General features: G+C 36.7%; 1 protein-coding gene across 1 annotated transcript; it reads right to left on the bottom strand.

Moving 5' to 3' along the window:
* Positions 1-1,822: 1,822 nt before the first annotated feature.
* FANCF (FA complementation group F) lies at positions 1,823-5,344 on the bottom strand. Its single transcript, XM_054586251.1, has one exon. It carries the CDS (start codon positions 4,911-4,913, stop codon positions 3,834-3,836), a length of 1,080 nt encoding a protein of 359 aa, XP_054442226.1. The 5' UTR covers positions 4,914-5,344; the 3' UTR covers positions 1,823-3,833.
* Between the last annotated feature and the right edge of the window lie 16,396 nt (positions 5,345-21,740).

The raw sequence follows: 21,740 nt of genomic DNA, 5'->3' as shown, positions 1-21,740 counted from the left end.
TTCAAACCAGCAGTGTCAGGAACACGTGTTTTCACAATTATTAAAAAAACAGAGCAGAGAATGTGTGCCTCCAAACTCATCCTTATTCTTGGCTATTAATGTTTATGTAAAATACTGAATATTTTTAAAAATTATCAAAGATTGTGAAAGTCATCTTTTAAAAACAGATTAAAAAAAAAACTACTCCCTTACTGCCAAGAATATTTATTACAAAACTATGAGATCTCCTTATTTCTAGAAGACACTATAAAATAATTTATAATCTACATGTTTTTCCTATTCAGCATTTTGATAGTCAATTTATTAGCAATATATTATTTGAAATTTGATAGTAACATCTATTTTGATTGAAATTCAGTTAATACTTTTAGTGTATGTATTATGTTAGATTAGCAAAGAGCTTTTGACCATTTTGTCCATGGATGCATCTATATTCAGTGAAAGCTAACAGTATGCTACTTTCTTATTGTATTTTGGCATATTGTCAATGCTCGTAAATATATGCATAGCCTCAAATACAACATCTTACCAAATAAGTATTGATAATGTGTCAGATGCTTGTATAACAATGAATATTTCAACAGCTATCCCATTAGAGCTTTGAACAATTATGGAGGGTAAAATATCTAATACTGATCTACACATGTATTTATACCTCACATATTGCTTTCTAGACATAGTTTATTTTAATAAATGATAATTTTTGCTCATAACATAAAAATATACGCTAAATAAATTGGTTTGTAAATTTTTTAGTGCCTTAAATTATAGTCTGACATATAAGTAGATATCAGTGCTTGAAATAAATGAGTAAATATTTGTAACGCAATATAAAACTGAAAGGTTACATATAAAGTGAGGAGACTTTATAGTGATAAACAAATTTGCCTTTAAAATAAACTAATTTTAAATAGTAATGAGTGAAACTCAAATTTCAAAGACATTCCTAAAATTACCAGACTTCATTCATAGCATACTATTTGTAGAATATATATAAATATAAAACATAAACTATTCACATTTTATATCCCTACTAAGCTTGTACTTTTGGATTACTGCATATTAAAATTTTTAAGATTTAAATCCTTATTATTCATGATAGGAAAAGATAAAACAATAGACCTTAAAATAACAAAGCTCTTTAGAACTCAAACCTCTATCCCAATATTAAGAGTAATGAAGCTTTGAAAGACAGTCATATATACATTAATTACTGTAATTATTCAAGCTACTCTTTCCCTTAGGGTCACCTTATTTCTAAGCCAAAATGGCATTCTTAGCCCACTGTGACAATTAGTACCTGATAAATGATGCTACTGCCACACTTCTAATATACTGATTGATCATTTCCAATTAATTTGAGAGAAATCAATGATTCCTTCCTGAAGCATTTACATTAACTGATTTATGTTAATATGAATACCCTGTATCCCAATTTGCTAGGGAAGATGGGCCATTCTATTTACAACTGGTTCCTACTTTAGAGCTTTGGTATACTGTTTCAGAGCACCAAAAAAATGTATGAAAGCTATAAAGATAAAGTAAAAGTAAAACTGGGCAATTTAACCACTGTAACTAAATCTTGACATTGGTAAATGTTGATTGAACTCAATTAAACAAAGTGTTGGAAGATTTTTAAATTGGTTGTAGTTTAGAAATATGATATATTGGGGACTCCACTTTTTGTTTGTATTGATACTCCTTGTATCTACTACTCAAATGACTTACATTTCTTAAAGAGATGACCCTCAGGGCAAATATTCTAAGCAAATATTTGCTCCATTCCTATTCTTTTTATTTTGTTTACTCCATTTCTATGCATTCATAAATAACTATCAGCTACTTAATGTGTATCTGTATAGAGTGAGGGCCTTGAATGTTCCAGCAACAGAGGCAGCCTTGACCTCACTGAGCTTATACTCTAGTGCAGGGATTTTCAACTGGCGTGCCACAAGAATTTTTAAAACATGCAATACCTTACTATTTTGCCAGAGGCACTGACCTCTTTCCCTTAGATTATCAAATAAAAAACTGACAACAGCCACCACAATAACCACCCACTGTGAATGAATCAAAATTGTATCTATTTTTTTTTGTCAGACAGGCAAAATATACATTTTTCGGTGTAACGCAGAATTTTAGTAATTAGTTTATGTGTGCCGTAAGATAAAAATTGAACATTGCTGCTCTAGTGGAAAAGACAGACACATATGAAAACAACTACAATTAATAGGAAAATGGATGGTCTGAAAAAAAATAACAGGGTGAGGTGTATTTAGCTAGGCATTATGGTGAATAAATGAAATTAAAGTGAGAAGTGAAGGACCTGGGTTATAACATTCTTGGCTAAAGGAATAATGAAAGTAAAGTTTCTAAGAAAAAGCTCAGCCTATTCCAAGAACTGGAAGAAATCCTATATTTTAAAGTTTATTGAAATTGGCTTAGTTATGGAATAATTTATCACTGAAAACAAACAGAAGGTGAATTATGTGGGTGTAAGTGCTGATGTAGATAGATGTAATGGTAAATGTGTGCTCTTCCAATTACTTCAGTTTTCTCAAGTGAAATGTGACAGAGTCCACTACTTGAGCAGTTAGGTGGAGTACAGATTGTAGATGTACAATAAAAAAATAGAGAAACCAGCTAATTGCAGTGATCTGGCAGAGATATGGATGAGTGACCATATAAATTATCAGGCAACCCAGGCCACTTTAGAGAATAAAAGGGGACACTTGTATTAATTATGCCAGGACATCAGGCATAACTCAAACCTGTCCTGAGCAAACAAGAATTTGTGGTCACCATAACCTATACCAGGGGATGAGTGAAAAGGGAGAAGGCGGAAATATGTTGATGGAATAGATGTAAGGATTAGCGAAGAGGAAGAATTCAAAGACAATTCCCATGTTTCTGGCTATTTACTAAGAAATTCATGAGAATAAGCAGGCTTATGTGGGGATATTGATTTGTCTAGATATGTGTGGTTTGAGTGGCTTGTGAGACATTGGAATGAGATCACATGGGATGAGGACATATACCAAAGAGGAACCAGACTATTAAAGCCTGAGAAATCCCAGGAAAGGTTGATTAGGGGAGAAGTTAGCCAGAAAACAGACTGAGAAAAAAGTAGCTAGAAATATACGGGGAAACCAGGATAAAGTGGTGTCACGTAAGTTAGAATAGAATTTCAAGCCTACTTTCAAAAAGCAGGGAGTGGTCAAAATGTCTAAGGTAGCAGAAAGGTCAAGTAGTTTGATACCAGAAAAATGTCCTTTGAATTTGGCATCATGGAGATGATTGGTGACCTTGACAAGACTTATTTCAGAGGGGTTTGAGGACCGAAATTAGACTGATGTGCGTTAGCTTTTCAAACCATTTCTGAAAACACAACTTTTGGCTATAGAAAACTCTTCCCGTACTGGAGAGTAAAAAAATATATACCAAAATAAACCATACTGATCGACAAAAAGGTGTCTTGTCTGTCAATTTAAAGCTGTTTTTTGTTTGAAAAGTACATCTCCTCACATTCTTTAAAATGTTCCTTCTACAAAGCAAACTATTATTATTTGGCTTTAAGTAGGCTACCTTCAATGTCATCTCCTCGATCCAGAAAATGCATGGCACCGCAAGCCAGTTACTTTACGTATTTATAATTGTAAATTTTAATTACTCCCATTATAAATTGACACCTAAAATATTTTGGACACATAAAAGTATAGATTTGATGGGACACTGGAACTTTAATTTTGTAAACCACATATTCAAGTCGGCAATAGCAGAACGTTGTCCATTGAAAACTGGGACCCGAACTGAGGCCTAAAACTTGTCTTTTCTCACGCACCACTCCCAAGAGCTAACAACAGGTCTGTCCAGATGCTAAGACCAGGGACTTCAAAATCTCCATCTTGCGCCTTACAGGACTCCAGGGCCGTTAGAACTTCATCTCTTAGATGAGAAGGGGCCTGACAGAGGCTTTGAAACCGGCCGTACAACTCCTCCCAAGGCACATCTCGGGCCTCAGCTCCAACCCAAATGCCCTTCTGAAGATCGTAGCGCAAACGCCGACCCCATTCTGTTAGCAGACCCAGATAGACCTGCAAAAGCTCTGGATGGCGGCCTGCCACCGAAGTTAAAAGCGCGGCTGGGAGGTTGCGGCAAAAAGTAGCCATGATGTCCGACTTCCCCAGCAGCCAGTGCACCAGCTCGTGACACCCCTCTCTCAGTGTTCCGGGGGTGCCCAGTTCCAACTCCTCTTTGGGGGTCGGGGGAGATGGCAACGGCAGCAGCAGCGCGGCCGCTATCACCTCCAGGAAGTTGTTCTGAGGCAAGCGCTGCCACAGGCTGCTGAGCAACCTGCTGGGGCCGTCCGCTTGGGCCTGGCCCACCTCCTGCACACGCTCCAGCAGCAGCTCCGCCTGAGTCTTTACCACTGGGTCGTCCCAAACGGCCGGGTGCTCTCCAAAACCGTGGACGCGCAGCAGGTGGACAGCTGACCGGCGGCGGGCGAGGAGGGCCAGGCTGCCCTGGAGCGTCTCCTCTTCCGCGTCTCCGACGCCAGGGCCGGGAAAGAGTTGCTGCAGCAGGCAATGAAAGGCGGCGTTGCCGAGGGCCCGGTTTTCCAGCAGGCGTTGAGACAGCAGGATGTCGCAGCGGCCCAAGTCCCGGAAGTTCGTCAACCCGGGGACTCTAGCGGGCCCGGAGCCATGCTCCCGCTTCCACTGGTTTTGCAGCCGCCGCTCCAGTGCGGTGCGAATGGGGACATGGCAGCCAAAGCGCCTGTGGACGTGGCGCATGTAGCGAGCCCACTGCAAGGCTCTGCGCACGGTCGGGGGGTCCCAGCTACCGACATGGTGTGTGCGGGAGACAGCCAGAACCTCGGAGAAGCGATCCAGGTGCTGCAAGAGCGATTCCATGAGGGCGCGCAAGGGCCTTACTTCCGCTTTCACCCTGGAGATGGCGACTCTATGCGAGCCGATTGGAGTGTCCGTGAAATGATACGCCTTCCTACAATGCTATTGGATGAAGTCCCTGTCAATCTGACAATTCAACTTTAATCCGGGTACTTTGGTTAATTGAAATTGGAGAAACTGCCGGGCGCTTTTATTGGAGCCATCAGAGTCGGTGCAGGGCATCTGAGCGAGAATTCCAACAGCCGCTTGAGAGATGCTGTTAGGCACGAAAGTCTCGGTGCCCCCTTTTGCCCTAAAAATAATCCCTCGTACAAATTTCCTGATTTTTGCGTGAGAGAACCAGTGTTGAGGTTTATCGTAATCGGGAAACGCCAGAGACATGCTGTTACATAAAAGAAAATGTTATGAAAAGAAAATTTTAGTTCAATTCAGTTTAGTAAAAATGTATTGGCTTCAGTTAATTAATGCCAGGCACTATGCAGAAGTCTGGGCCTTGACATTTTCTTTCATTATTAGAACTGAAGCCCAGGTTAATTGAAATGAAAAGTAAATTTACAGATTAATACTTTATTAAAATTTTAAAAGAAATTAGAGTTTTATTTCAAAATCGCACTTTTTTGTGTGTGTTCAGAAATTCCAAGGCAAGATAGCCTAGTTGACTCATTTCACACAAATAACTTATTAAAAGAAATAAAGTTTAAAACCAAATAAAAAATGAATGATTGGCTTAAATTTGTGGGAATAAAAAGAGGAAGAAGCCTCCATTTCTGGACTGTCATCTGTGCTATTTATTAATTTATGTATTCAACAAATACTTGCCAACTCCTAGGAGTTTTATTGTCCAAAAGCCCATAACAATATCTAATTTAGTTGAAGTTGATGATAAAACTTATTTAGGCTGAATTTCTTTCTAGTCCTGAAGACAATGACAAAAGCTATTCTAATAAGTAGTTAGAATTGGGGGAGGAGGGGTTTCGTTTTTGGGTTTTTTTTTGCTTTAACAAAAAGATTTCAGAGGGAGTAATTTTTCATGTATAAAATCAGCATTTCCACACCTTTTAAAAAACAAAACAAGAAATGGTGCTTATGCTGTTAATTTTAGTATTTGATATTTTAGGTAGCCCAAACTCTTATTCCATCCTAAAGTAGTTTCATGATTTTATCCTAAGGATACTATGTATCCTAAAATTCTTTGTCTTAGCTACTGAAAACTTTGAGCCAAATGTGCAGTCTGCCTGCAGCAAATATACAGGCTTCACTAATTCATTCATTTACTTATTTTGGTATTGAACAGTTATTATGTCACATAGTATATGACACTGGGAGTTTAGTGGTAAATAAATAAAGGTAATCCTTGTCCTAGTGAAGGAATTCATTTCCTAGCACTGAAGAGAAAAATTAAACAGATAATCTCTAACATGATAGGAGGACATAATGGAGGTGGATTTCTAAGACTTAGGTAATAGGGAAGGCCTCTGTAAGAAACTGAATTTTCACCTAAAGCTCAAAGATAAGTGCTGAGAAAAGTTTTCAAGGCCAAAAAACTGTTAATATACACATACCTGAGTTGAGACAGCCCAATCTTTTCAAGAAGGTGAACAAAGTCCAGTAAAGATGCCTTCCATTCAGAATGGTGGTGAGATGTACAAGAACTGTACAATTAAATTTAGCTTCATATTTTTTCACTTTTAAAAATATTTTAAATCCTTGCTTGAGCATTATAATGCATAAATTAGATATATAAAATATACTTCAACTTAGCCTAGTTTCATTAAGCAAGCCTATAAAGTTTTCTCTCCTTATGAAGATAGGAAAGCCTAGGGTTTGGAGCTTCTCTGTAATGTTCCATTTAATTCAACAAAATTCAATGATCATTTATTAAGCTTTTACTATACGTAGAGTATTAGGGATTGAAAGATGATTATGATAAGGTCCTTCAAGAAATCTATACCATGGAAGCAGGGATATGGGGCTGCACAAAAACACTTAACTATAATGCAAATCAGATTTTAAATGTTTTTAAAATTGTAAGAAGGACAAACAAAAATTCATAGACACAGACGATAGATGGTGGTTACCAGAGGGAATGGGGATTGGCGAAAGGTAGCAAAGGGTAAAGAGGATCAAACATATGGTGACAGAAGATTTGACTTTGGGTGGTAAACACACAAAGCAACGTGCAGATGATGTATTAAAGAATTATACACTTAAAACCTATATAATCTTATTAAATAATGCCACTCCAATAAATTTAATTTGAAAACATTGCAAGGGTGATGCTGTGATAGACAAGATGTAAACTAACAGGAGGGTCCTTAGAAGGCTCTGCAGAGGAATAACACCTCATTTAGGCCTTAAACTGTTTGAACAATCAAGGAATAAAGAAAAATTCAAGTGGGGGAAATAACATACGGTAAAACATACAGTAATTCCTGCCTTATCTGTAGTTTTGCTTTCCTTGGTTTCAGTTACTCGCAGCGAAATACGGTCTGAAAATAGTGAACAGGAAATTGCATAAATAAACATTTCACACATTTAGACTGCATGCCATTCTGAGTAGGACAATGAAATCTCACTCCGTCCTGGTCTGACGTACCTGGGCTGTGTATCGACCCTTTGTCCGTGTTGTATATACTGCCCTCCCATTAGTCACTGTAGCCTTCTTGCTTATCAGGTCCACCGTCGAGGTATCACAGTGCTTATGTTCCAATCACCCTTATTTTACTTAAAAATGGTCCCAAAGTACAAGAGTAGGGATGATGCCAACTTGGATACACCAAAGAGAAGCTGTAAAGTGCTTCCTTTAAGTTATAGGTGAAAGTTCTCACTAAGGAAATTCTTTAAAAAATCACATGCCGAGGTTGTTACGGCATTCACCTCAATTCATCCTATGGTATAGGCATTGTATGATCTCACAGCATCACAGGAAGAAAGGTGAGTACAGTAAAATAAGGTATTTGAAGGGTGAGACCACATTAACATAACTTTTATTACAATATGTTATTACAGTTGTTCCATTTTATTATTATTGTTAATCTCTTACTGTGCCTAATGTATGGATTAAACTTTATTATATGAGTATGTAAGGATAGGAAAAAACAGTATATATATATGAATTATACTACTCCTGTTTTTAGGCATCCACTGGGGGTCTTGGATGCATCTGACTCAGATAAGGGACACCACTGTACATGGACATGAATGTGTATATTGTGTGCTATGAATACCAGTGCCAACCTCCCACATGTTGGTTATGATTTCTAAATTCCTGGAATACAATAAATTAGGAGAAAGAATGGAAGAGCACGTGTCAGGAGATTTTGTTAAAATATGGTATCAGTCAAAGCATGGAGGTTAAGCATCACACACAACTAGGTATCACAAAAAGGAGCTTTCACAGAATGCCAACCTCAGGGTTCTGGTGAAGATTAAATGAAATAATAAATGTAAAATGCCACTTTTGATATCATGGCTTTCTTTCAATATTCATTCTACCAGTACCCCGACCATCTTTGCATAATAATGATGCAATTTGGGATACTGACACCAGCTGAGCTCAGGGAGGTATGGCCTGATAATTTTGAGCCAATCATTTTAATCCGTCTTTCTCTTAATTAGGTTATTAATTTAGAAATCTACATATAGCATTTTTTCATGGCAGAAATTTGTTCAGAAATGGCCAAGTGAATCAGTTCCAATCAAGTAGGCATAGATGATTCAAAGAATACTTTGCTTACTATTCAAAGTCTGTAGAGCATTAACACTGTCTGTCCAGTATGAAGAGATGGTTGGAATAGATTGTGAAGGTGCATACAAGCTAAACATCAGGCACGCTTAAGAGATAGCTTCTTCCTCATGATGTTGTTATATTTTTATATGAAGCCCAAACCTGCTACAACCATGTCTTTTCCAGAGCCAACAGAAGCTCAGAATCTCAAAGAGTGCATTAGAATATACAACCCTCAGCCCTACCTAGTAGCTCAGTTGGTTAGAACATTGTCCTGATATGGCAAGGCTGTGGGTTTGATCCTGGGTCAGGACACATACAAGAACCAACCAGTGAAAGCATGGATAGGTGGAACAACAAGTTGATGTTTTTTCTCTACCTTCCTTTTTCTCCCTAAAGTTAATAAATTTAAAAAAACGTCCGCCCTCAAATTAGCCCTGTTTTATAGTATAACCTTATATAGTCTCAACTGTGTGTTTTTTGGGGGGGTTCAAGGGGGTGGCAGTTTCAGTTTAATTTTCTGTTCCTTTTAGCTAAATGCACCCAATACAAGCCTTTTAGAACCCTGTGTGGTACATTTAAATACTTTCATAAACATTGGCTATTGTTGTTGCTGCTAATATTATATAAGCCTCTGAAGTATACATTTCTTCTTGTCTTCTCTATATTTCACTGCTCCCAAATATAAAAGAGCAACTACTAACATCGTCACGGACAGTGGTTGAGAAAACTTTATCAACAAAAGATGCAGCCTGCTACTCAATATTTACTTCTGGTCCTCAGAGGGTTCAAATACAACCTTATTCAATGGACTATTAAAATTTTAAAAATAAAGTTGATTCCATACTCTAGGTTGGGTCTAAATGGTTGGTTATTTTAAGATATACAATAAACTGAAAATTATAGGACAATATAACTTAGACACCAATGAAAACAGTGGTCTGATGTCCTTTTATAGTACTCTGAACAATATATATTCACATATTAATTTCAGCCCTCTGCTTTTGAAATAATATTTTTCTCTATAAACAAGAAGACCTGGACTCCACATCTTCAGGCAAGGGAGATATAGAGAGCTTTTCTCTTATTCCAGGATCTGTTTCATGGAAGAAAAGTGTTTTGACCTTTTTAAAACTATTCTCAAGACAAATATTATAGGCAATGACTACATGTGATTCCTGTTCCATTACCTCATTCAACAGAGAGGTTATATTACTGAACAAAGTGGGGTTTGGCCACCTGCCGCCATACACAAGCATAACACAATAACTGGTGGAGAAGGAAAAAGATTTTTATTAACACGGTGCCCAATTTGGGGGGGGGGGTGAGGGCTCCCAGGCTCCAAGTCATTCTCTTCTGCAAAACACAGAAAGAAACCAGGCACCCCCAGGACCAGAATCAGTGTCCAGAGACCCTGCTTCATTCCTATATGTCTTTCTGGGCCCCAAGGCTGCTACACAGATGGTTCTCCATCTTTCCAGCTCCAGGTTCTCTCTCTCTCCCTCTGAAGTGTACCCTTGTGGGGATGGCATCTCCATTGACCTGCCGCAGCTTCCTCCATTTCCCAGGCACTGCCAGATCACTGCAATCGGTCATGCAAGGGTCTCCACCTATGAGGCCCAAGTGCCCAACGTGGCTCTTGCCCTTGGGGCCAACGAACATTCTCGCCCACGCATCAGGGCAGCTGTCTCAGAGCGAGAGAATGGAAGCCGCGGGCACCTGTGCCATGAGATGTGGGGCCAGTGTCCCACGGGCCTCCCAGTGGCAAAGCATGCATCCTGCACGTGGGACTCAGCCTCTGCAAGCTGGCTTCCAACCATGCAAGTGAGAGGAACACAAAGAAAAAAAAAAAAAGGAACAAGTCTCTCACGCCCTCTCTTTAAAACCTTCTGCCCCCAAATCCTATGAGCTGTGGGAGTGTCCAAATTCCCAGCCAATCTCGATTGGCACCCACCACAGGCATTAGCCCGCATAGCATCTCTGCCTGGAGCAGGGCGTCGCCATGTTCAACCTCACAATATAGATACTGTGCAAGCTCTGTGCAAGCTGTGTAATGAGCCAAGTTAGTTGTTTACCCTGCCCAGGGGTATGGAAGCCTGTCACATTGTTGCAGTTGTGATTTCAATCCACCGCTAGGCACTTCCCAGCCCTCCTTGAGCGCGCTTCCCTTCTGCCCGGAGATGTGGCCAGACCTCTCTCTTACAGTTAGGGTAGGATCTCTTTATATCTTTTAGCAGCAGCAACAGATAGCACGTTGACATGACTTTTGAAGACAGATTTGTGTTAGAAAATTTGCAAACATATATGCCTTTTTTTTTGTGACAGTGCAATCTATATTTCTGAGGAAGGAGAATATAGATTTTAATGGTATTTACTTCAGTTAAATCAAAATTTTATTTTACTTTTTTCCCTTATAAAAGTAAGAAAACCATCAGCTGAATTGTAATAAATACAGGACTTTAGGCATGTTTAGGGAAATCTACCAATTAATTCTCCAGGAACAAATGGTCTTGTCTTGCATCTTATGTTTATTACAACTAGTTTCTGATGGGACTGTAGAACGTCACACCAAATCTCAAAAATATTGTTTATATACAGATAGGAAAAACACGCTATGTTTACCTTTCCTACCTTAAGAATTGGTTGAAGAAAGCTAACTGATTGGAACTAAGCAAATATTTCTCTGAGTCTTAAGCTTCCCAGTCAGCATATAGCAGAAGGGGTTACAATTACATGCTTGAGATATTGATCGCCTTTGGCCTTGGGGGCATATGAGTGAGGCCCAGTGGCTAGAGTCATTACAGAGACAAAGAGAGTTCTGACAATCTACTCTTTGGTCCTTCTTTGGATATGCTTTACCACCTGGACATCTATTCAATGTCCAGAGTGAGTATACACTGTAATTTATCATGGACAGGAAACCCAAAAAGTTAATGGAAGAGTTCCAGATGTCCAAGACAGACAGGGCGTAGTCCTAGTGAGTTCAGAGAAAGGTATTGGAGGAGAGGTTAAAAAATGGGGTCTCCCGTGGGCACAGGTCTAGATGGTGGCTCCGAACCTCTGTTTTCACAAATTTGAGATCCTCTTTTTCAGTTGCAGTGGATGTGGCTTTAAGTGGCATCAAAGCGAGCAGCAGAAGGACTGCTCCAACAATGCATGTGTATCCTGAAAATTAAAACTTTATGAAACACTTTAAATACTTGATGTGAAAATTTTCTTTGAATTTGAAGTGAAGTTGCATCATAATAATATTTAACATTATATTACCTTTATAAGGAAAGAAAAGAGCTTTTTAAAATTATAATCTTATTGGCATGTAAATTTTAAATGGCTATAAAATGGTTTTAAATATTATTTCCTCAGTAGTAACTCTCAAGAATATGAAGAGAACTTTGTTAAAGCCTTGATCAGAAATTGTGATTGACCATTTCTAACATAAAAAGATATTTTAAAAATTCATGGCAGCAAGCTTAATATTTCTATTAAAAAATTTCAGTTTTAAATGTTGGGAAGTTTCATATAAATTTAATATGTAGAATAATCTCTATTCATATTATCATACAAAACCTTTTTTCACCAAGTCTTATTTTTTAAAGATTTTATTTATTTATTTTTAGAGAGAGGGTAAGGGAGGGAGAAAAAGAGGGAGAGAAAAATCAATGTGTGGTTGCCTCTCACACGCCTCCTACTAGAGAACTTGCATGAAACCCAGTCATGTGCTCTGACTGGGAATCGAACTAGTGACCCTTTGGTTTGCAGGCCAACACTCAATGCACTGAGCCACACCAGCCAAGGCACCTTGTCTTTTTTATAATTTAAATTTTATTTTTCAATTACAGTTCACACTCAATGTTATTTTGTATTAGTTTCAGGTGTAAAAAATAGTGATTACACAATCATATACTTTACCATGTGTTCCCTCCAATAATTCCAGCACCCACCTGGCATCGTATATAATTGTTACAACATTATTGACTATAAAAAAATGAATAAAAAAGTGTTATGTGTATACAATGGAATAATACTCGACCATGAAAAAAAACCTCTCACCATTTGCAACAGCATGCTAAAGAGTATTATGCTAAGGGAAATAAGTCAAAGAAAGACAAATACCATAAGATTTTACTTATATGTGGAATCTAAAGAACAAAATAAAAGAACAAATAAAATAGAAACAGGCTCATAGAGAACTGACTGATGGTTGACAGAGGAAGAGGGATTGGGTGACTGGGTGAAAAGGATGAAGGAATTAAGAAGTAAGTACAAATTGGTAGTCACCAAGTCTTCTATACATGTCTCTCAAATCCTTATTGGTTGACTCACATATGTCTTAAAGTGGAAAAAGGTTGGAAAGCACAGCTCTAACATAAGCATTCTGACACAATAAGCTAAGGAAAGGGAGCAAAAGAAAGGGCAATATGATTCAAAATAGGACAGGGAGAAAGTTAGTTGGCTAGTTATTCTCCATTTGTCCTTCCTATATCACTCCATCCATTTGTCTCTTCTTTCCCCTGCTCTGTGGAGAGGGCGGTTCTGATCCTTGTTGACTGTGTCAGCCTTTTCCCCTGGCCCTTTGGCTTGCTTGGCTTGTTGCTGAATTGACCAATGAGAGGCACTGGTAAGTAATCATAAGCAGAAGGGAGATGTAGGGTTTTTCTTTCTCTGCTAAGGCATCGTGGCTTTTGCGGTTTCTTCCTCTTAAACGTTCTGAGAGGCCTCCCTGAGCTTCTGATAGACACATTACTACTCCCTGCAGCTCTAGGGAATTGTTATTGTTGCCAATCCCTGGATGTCCTGATGGTGCCTTAACTCTGGCCACATTTCTGTAAATATTGCTCTATTAATTTTCTAAATCCCTGCTGTCTGTACCTGTTTCCTGCCATGACCTTGATTGAAAAAATTTTTCTTAGTTTTCAGCTGTTCTTATAATTAATACAAGTCTGTGAATCATAATGTTATTAATCAGTATGTGTTTAGGGAACACTGAGTAGTCTAGGGCAGTGATTACCAAATCCCTATCATTATCATACACTCTTGCCAACCTGTGACGGTCATCATTGTTACTGATGCATAAAAAAATGTATATGAAAGAATAGTATAAAATGTTTTCATAAATGTAACTAAGTTGAAAAATATAAAGTAATGGTGATATTCAGTGGCCATTTTGTGTTTTCTTGGAAAAATTAAAAAGTTCGCAATTATTTTAGACACATGCTTTAGAACATATATGTGTGTGGAAATATATATGTATACGGGGTCTGGCAGAAGTAATACGTGCTTGAGTGTGGTTGGTAGGGTAATAATACGGGTGTAATAATTTATAGTTTTAATTGGAACATTTCCCCTAAAATGTTATATGGTGTGCTTGAGTGTGATATTGTTATGTTACAGACTCACATGCTTATCATTTTGTAATAAAAAGTGGGTGTTATTTGTGCTGGACCCTTCTGAAAATCTCCTGTTTAGTGTGGGAAATGGTAGAAGTGTTTGTAGAAGGACCCAGATTGTGAAGATTTGGGGATGCTGTCCTAAGGAATAGGGTCTGGGTTGAATTGACACTCGGACACTTGGATGCCCTTGAAAATTTTGGAGCACCAGAATGACATGATAATCTCTGTTCTAGAGCAATGTAGAAAATTGATTGTAGCCAACTGGGACAAATGGCTAGAGATGGAGATCCGCTAGAAAAATACTGCAATAGTCCAGGTGCACAAAATGACAGTTATACTAAGGAAGCGGCTGAGGAAATATTAAGGAGGGTTAGTAGAGAGTGGTACTCAGACTTGAAAATTTCTTCTGAAGAAGAATCCGTAGATGATGGAGAGGAAACTCAAAATAATTGCACATTCTAATTTAACTGATTGGGAAAAATATCTTTTGGAATGGAACAGGAGTTGGTATTGATTTTGACTGATGTCAGTAATTGGGAAAAAGAATTAAAAACTCATAACAAAACATAGCTCGGCAGAAATTCTATGTACTTGTTTTCTTAATTCCAGACTACTCTCTTTCTTTCCTCACACTTTTTAGGATCCCCTGGATTAGCATATTACATAATAAAACACATAATTAGTGAATACTATGGTACCTCCAGAAGACATACTGACCGCATGAAAGTTGAGTTATTAAAAGCATGGATTGAATTATGTAAAATAAATAATTTAAATAAGAATTTCTTTCCTTCCTTAAATAATATCCAATTCAATTCCCTCAGTCTGAGTATTTAACTTGATATCTCTTAAATTGCTAATATTCAGAAACTACCTCAATATTTGAATGGATCCTAGTGTAAAAAGTTACTATGAGTTTTATCATTTATATATTTTTCACTGCTTAAACACCAGTTTTGTGGAGAAAAACTCTAAGTAAGAGACAATAATGAAATTCATACTGACATAAACTGAATAAATAATAATGCTTCTGAGGCTATATGTTAATACACAGATTATACACACTCCTCTGTGTATATGTATGTATTTGCAAAGAAGTAATGGGATGATATTCTTAAGAAGATACTTGAATTAAATAATTGAACTACACTTATGTTTAAGATTTCATTTTTCTTTTACAATTGGTGATTTTTTTCCCTAATGTCCAAACCAGAAAGAAAAAAAAATATGAATCAAGATCTCTCTTTTCCTTTGAATTAGAAGTTTGATTTCATGGAGGAGAACTCTGTAATAGTGTCTGGATGCCTTCATTTTTATTCCACAGTTATCAGTATATTGCTATATAAGTACCTGCCAGCAAAAGCTTTTTTTCTGGTTCAATAATGTTTTAAGTGTCTGTTGTTCCCATTTTCAAGTCTCCAAAACTTTTATGTGAATTCTTTCAGCACATTTTTTTCATTATTTCTCGACCTTTTTTTCTGGATGGCTGAAATTTCCAGACATATAACCAGAAATGTCCTAAGAGAATTAATATATAAAAAACTAAAGCTAAAGAAATGGAAAGCAAAGAAAACTATGCATGTGTAATACAAATATAGACATATAAGTTTATTTTAAGTTTTCCTTAAAAAGATAATAATACATGAATCTAATTTTCCTTATTAATATTCTCTTGCAGAGTGGCAAATATTGTGGAAAAGTTATCAAGAAACTCATGTTTTAATAACTTCCAGACCTAATCTGAGTTCTTAGATTGGGCTAGTCTGTTAATGTCATTAATGTCAAGGACTGTTATTCCCAAAGATTCCTAGCGTTTCAAAATAAACTGGCTGAAATAAGCCAGATAAGTGATTAAAACAAAATTCGCAATATCACAGAGACCTTTTATTTGAATGTAAAAATTCTGTCTGGTAATGTTTGTTACCAATTCGTTACCAAATTTTAAGTATAAAGAAACTTTAAAAGGAATATTCCATCAGATTTGAGGGGAACACTGTAAAGGGAGAGAGGTGTTTGAAGCAAATGTGCCAGAATCAAATATTTCTTTCCCCTTTATTGTTTTGAGTGGATTACTTATAATTTTCTAATAGTTTGCATATTGTTATTTAAACTGATCCAAATGGGCAAAAGCCCCTATTTTGTGTTATTTTAGAATATGGTGTGTCTTCACCTTTCCTTTAGTTTATATAATTTTGATATTCATTTGCTTTATTGATACTGTACATAGAGGAAGAGATGTATGCACCAAGCAATGTCTCTGTTACCAGGAGGTTAGGTACCTGGATCCATTTGAAGACTTTTCAGTGTTCTGTGGCCAATTCAGCATGTTAGAAAGTGGCCAAGGGTTCAGAGAAAGACAAAATTACTAAGTAATGTAGAAGGAGGGGCGTAGTGATAAAAATAAAGGCAAGAATTTTTTAAAATGTAGCAGTAAATTTGATTATACAGTGGGGAATACTGAAAATATTTTCAGAGAAATATTTTCCTAAAGAATAATGTTATTAAAATATTACAAAATTAAGGATTGCAATCAACAATATAGTTTTAAGCAAATAATGTCAAATTTCACAGTAAGTATTTTTGTTAGTAAAATTATAATTTGTAAGTATAATATTCTTAACTTTTTCCAGTTCAAATAAAGTTTCCCTCTTTGGTGTTCTTGGTTGTAAAAAACAATATTTATTTGATTTTATTCATTTAGTAGTAAACAATTTGTGTTCTTCTCTGCCCAACCATGATAATATTAATTGATAACGGCCATCCTGCATAACAAGAAATGATTCAAGTGAACACCATGTTCTTCTCTACCTGTTTAATGTGATGATTTTAATTAGTTTGTCTATAGATTTTAGTAAAAAGAAAAAAATGGCTTAATTTTAACAGGATGACTGAATATCTCTACAGTGCAGTTTAAAAATCAATTTACATTTTATTGCCTATACCAGCTGCAAGATTTTCCCTTATTCTTCTCTACTTTTGAGACCTTAGGGTACACTTAATGTAGCTCTCAGGTTCTAGCAGTCCAAGTATTTTCAACTTGAAATCTGTATGTTCTTGAATTTTGTAGCCTCATTATGTATATAGTTGAAGAACATAAACTATGAATCTTAATCTGATGCCCAGATGGTAGGAAATTAGAAGGACTTCCAACATAGCATTAAAGGAAATAGGCAATTGAAACTGCCAGAAGAAAAAGCTATTTTGAGAAAGGTGGGGTATTTTGGAAACAGATTCATAAGACATTTGACTATATTAAATTGTTTGTGAATGGTGCCTCTTTTGGAAGTTGATCCAGAATTCAAAAACCTTCTTCATACACCATCCATAGTAGCTGACTTAGTTAGGTAGCATTTGCTCACTGCAAAATTTGCTTTCTAATTCTAAAATATCTTTCCTCCCTCCCTTCCCTCCTCCCTTCCTTCTGTCTTTCAGTAATTTTATTTTCTTTCTGTTCATTCACTTTTTTCTATGTATGGTCAAAATAAGACTCACCAGCTCTGAAGTATACAAAGCACTGAGAAAAACTTAGCTAATGTCGTTTGTGTAGTATAGGAGCTCAAAAGTAGTCAGAAATGTATACAGGATTTATTTTATACTGTTTTCTTAAAAAATGCCCTTTACCTTTAACTTGACTGAACTAGTCTTATTTCTATCCCAGACAATCTTGTTCTTTCCTTTCTCAACTCTTTTGTGCCCAATGCTCTGTTCATCTGGAACCATTGTCTTCCCTTTTGCTTCTCATGAAACACTTCCTTCTATGCTATAAAAGCCAAATCAGATCCTACCTTTTTCATGAGTCTCTCCTAATAACTCCAGCAGAAAGCAATCTCTTTCATTTCCAGATTCCTAAAACACTTGTGGTTGCATTGTTAATTTGTCACTTACTATTTACTGCATTTTATGACAAGTTAGGTTCTTTTTATGACCCAAATGTTTAATGACATGAGCCTACTGAATTCCTCACCATGCTAGGCATATTGCTACCGTAAGAATTCAATATACCAGGTTCACTGTGCAGGGTCCCTTCTCCACAAAAAGGCAAGAACCCACAGGCTAATTGCATTTTCAAGTGGGGATGTTTATCTTAGCTCCAACTTAAACTTTTCGAGTGGGATGACTGTGTCTTAATGGTATTTGAAAAGTCAACAATATTTTCTACAGTACTTTACAGCATGCAGGAATGCAAGATGATGGAATAGAAAGGATATGTCCTTTCTTAGACGGTGAGACTTCTTTTCATTAGATTTTAAGCTCCTAAAGGGGAGGGGCTAGTCTTTGTACCTTTGATTCCTAGCATAATCACTGATACATGATTGGTTTTCATTAAGTGTTGAGCACAACAAAATTTTGGACACAATAAGACTTGGGATTACTACCAGTGTAGTTTTAAGTGTACCTCAGGCAAGTTACTTAGCTTTTCCAAGTCTCTTCATTCATCCCAAAAGAGAAGGTAGTATTTGTCATAAAGTTGGTATGAGGACTCAATTACAATCATGTTTGCAAGGCATTTAGTACATCATCTATATACAATTGACATTAGATGGTTATTTTTCTCTTTAGCATTAAAGGACACATGTATGTGTGTGCTGTGTGCAAGCATGTGTGTGTATGAATTGATAGACAGAGGAATGAAAAAGATATTCCAGCTTTGAGGACTGGAAAAAATGAAAAAAATGAAGCGAGCAAGATGCATTTGGAAAATATTCACTTTTTCAACTAACACCTTTTGAACCCATTATATGTGCCATATTTTGTTCTAGGGATATGATAATAAATAAAGTAGAGTCTGCATCAGCATGACCCAGTCTGGAGAGTCTCCCTGAATCTGTATTTTGATACTAAAATATAGACTATAAAGAATTATGGCTAACACAGAACAGTATAACTATCCCTCATGGTTATAAAATGAGAAATTTCATCACAAGAAATAATATGTAGTTATGCAATGCTTATACACAAATTAAAACCAATTGTATTAGAAAATTAATTGAATCTTGAGTTACACTATTAAGAGTCCAGAGGTTTTAATTTGGCACTCACGGCCATCTAAAATGGCACTATTACCATCTATCCTCTGAACCCCCACCCGCTCCAGACTGCCTCTCATTCCCTGAAGACTGACACGTTCACACCTCCAGGCCTCTGTTCAATTCCCCTACCTTAGCCTGTAAGTGTCGCTCCCCTGTGCCACCTGTCCTGATTCACAGTGCCCTGCTGGTCTTGCATCTCTTTGTCCTTCTGTAGACCATGGTGTGTATCTATCTGCAGCACTATTTCACTCTTTATTAGTCTAGTTCTCTTTCCTTCACCAATGGAAAATTCTTCAAGGGGCATAGTGTGTTTAATTCATATTTGTATTCTTGCATTATCCATCTTGGGTACTTAATAAATATTTTCTAAATGTTAAAAAAATAGGAACCATTCTGAGGTAAGTTTGTGATATGGCAAGAAGCATTCCAAAAACATTATCAGAGACTTTATCTACTCTTTAGTTCCAAAATTGAAAAACAAGAACAGAGACAAAAATTACTGAACCTCATTGAAATCATAAACTTCAAATTGTGGAAGTCACCAATTTGGTTTGGAAAAAAAGTTAGCATCTCTATTCATGAAGACATCTGGATAATTCCCATACACAATTGGTGGTTCTATTTTTATACTCTGCCTTAATGAAAAAATTAATGTATGATCTGGCAGACCTAATAAATGCCTCCTCTGCTCGCTCAGCAAAGAAATTAACCCAAACCATAAGATGTAAATCATATACATTCTTGGTACAGAGCCTACCTTTATTTCCTTACCTTCTATGTGCCCAGCACAAATTATTAAGGCTATATATTACAATATAATTAGCAAAATTAGTACAACATTTAAGGCTGAGTATATGAGATTTTGTAAATTATTTAAAATTCTGAGAAAGAATGTTAAGTAAACATTTTGTCCACAGTATATTTTTGTACTTCCTGTGCTTCTTGGATCATACTTTCTTCCTGTTATTTCATAGAAATATTCTTATTTACTAAACAATAAAAAATATCTTTATGTGGTGTTATATTGTCTGAATAAAACTGCAGGCCAAATTTATTCATGAACAAAGAACTAAAAATGTTTTCAAACAAATTGGAAAACTTTTTATTTCAATCACATCTATGATCTCTACAAAGTGAAAAACAATAGCACACACTAGTATTTGATGTGCCTTGTGTCTTCTGATCCTTCCCTTATATTTTTAGGTCTTAAACTTGGCTATATTTTCTGAAACTTGAAACTTTTCATAGTCCCTTTATGAGTTGCAGAAACATATGTCATTAATGAATGGAGCTGGGTAACCTCACTAGTCTTAACACAGCACATGACAGGCAGTAACACCAATTAGGGAGCTCTGCCTAAGGCATAGAACGTTGACAATGGATGTCTGTTGAAGCAAAGAGCATCAGTGTAAGAAAAAGAAAAAATAGAATAGAATTGTATAAAGGAGAAATTGAATGAATGTTAAGAAAGTGTGCACATGTTGGGAGAAAAAAGAACAATGTATAACCCAGGTAAACTATAAAGAACTACTGCAATTGAAAAACACCTAAAATGCATCTAGCTGTAAACTTTATGCTTTGTAAAATCCACAACCCAGTGGTAAAGCAATATTAACAATTGAAGATCATAAGATATAAGATGTATGAACAAGAGAAAATTGCTGATGGTGGAAATAGTCAAAGGCAGTTCAAGTTACAGAGGATATCATGCAAAGGTATGCTTGTTACTCTCTCACTGGTGGTGTCTGTCATGATTGTGTGTGTGTGTGTTATAGCACTTACATGTTTTTATACTGTATGCCGGACATTTTCATTATTCCTCAGTTAAAGTTTTAATACTTTTTACTTACATCTCTTCTTTAGTTTTTACTTTTACAAAATATTTTGAGATAACTCACAGAACTCCATGAGCACAGGGAAGTATGATTATGATATTTCTGTAGAGAGGAGATAGTGGGAAGGAAGGAACATTGTAAGAGAGAAGGACAATGAAGCAGGGGGATTCTGGTCATCATATAAGAGGAGGAGAATTCTAGAAGTGTGAAGAAAGGGAAGAAAGGGAAGTAGGATAAAAACAGAATCCGGTGCCCCCCGCCCCCCACTGCCGCTTTGTTCCTGTTTTATAAAATTTAAAGATTCTTTCCAGGGCAGCACACATCACAACACACTGAGACTTGGAGAGTAGAAAACCAGAACTCTGTTATAGCTCCAAATGACAAAAGACTGCCAGGAGCAGCCACAAAAAAGGTTGCACTCTGGGACGGGGTAACAGCAAGCTGCACTTCTATATGGGAAACGAGGTAGCTTTTTTAGTTAGTTTTCCGGGTCTCCCTGGAAAGTGACTAATTTGACTCATTTTGCGGAACCCCCGAGGCATTGGAGCTCTCCCTAGCTGTCTGAAACGTGACCCTGAAGAAATTAGGGTGAGTGTGGGTGCAGAGTAGATCAGAGTGTGAGAGAGCAATAAGGGGAGTGTTTAGGGATGGACTTAGTGGCTACTTAAGAGGAAGAATGGAAAAGACTCTACTCAGGGTCTCAAGACTGGGTCAAGACAGCATAAAAATAAACAAATAATCAAACTCCAATATATTATGCTTTCCTGGACCAGAAAGAAAAAAAGGGTTATATATATGTATATATGTATATATATTATATAATACATACATATTAAATATACATATAT

This window comes from Pteronotus mesoamericanus, unplaced genomic scaffold (assembly GCF_021234165.1).
Source record: "Pteronotus mesoamericanus isolate MK-2021 breed Mesoamerican mustached bat unplaced genomic scaffold, CSHL_Meso_final contig_90, whole genome shotgun sequence".
NCBI classification, from domain to species: Eukaryota; Metazoa; Chordata; class Mammalia; order Chiroptera; family Mormoopidae; genus Pteronotus; species Pteronotus mesoamericanus.
Note: the sequence above shows the minus strand (reverse complement) of the source record. Positions and strands in the feature narration are given on the sequence as shown.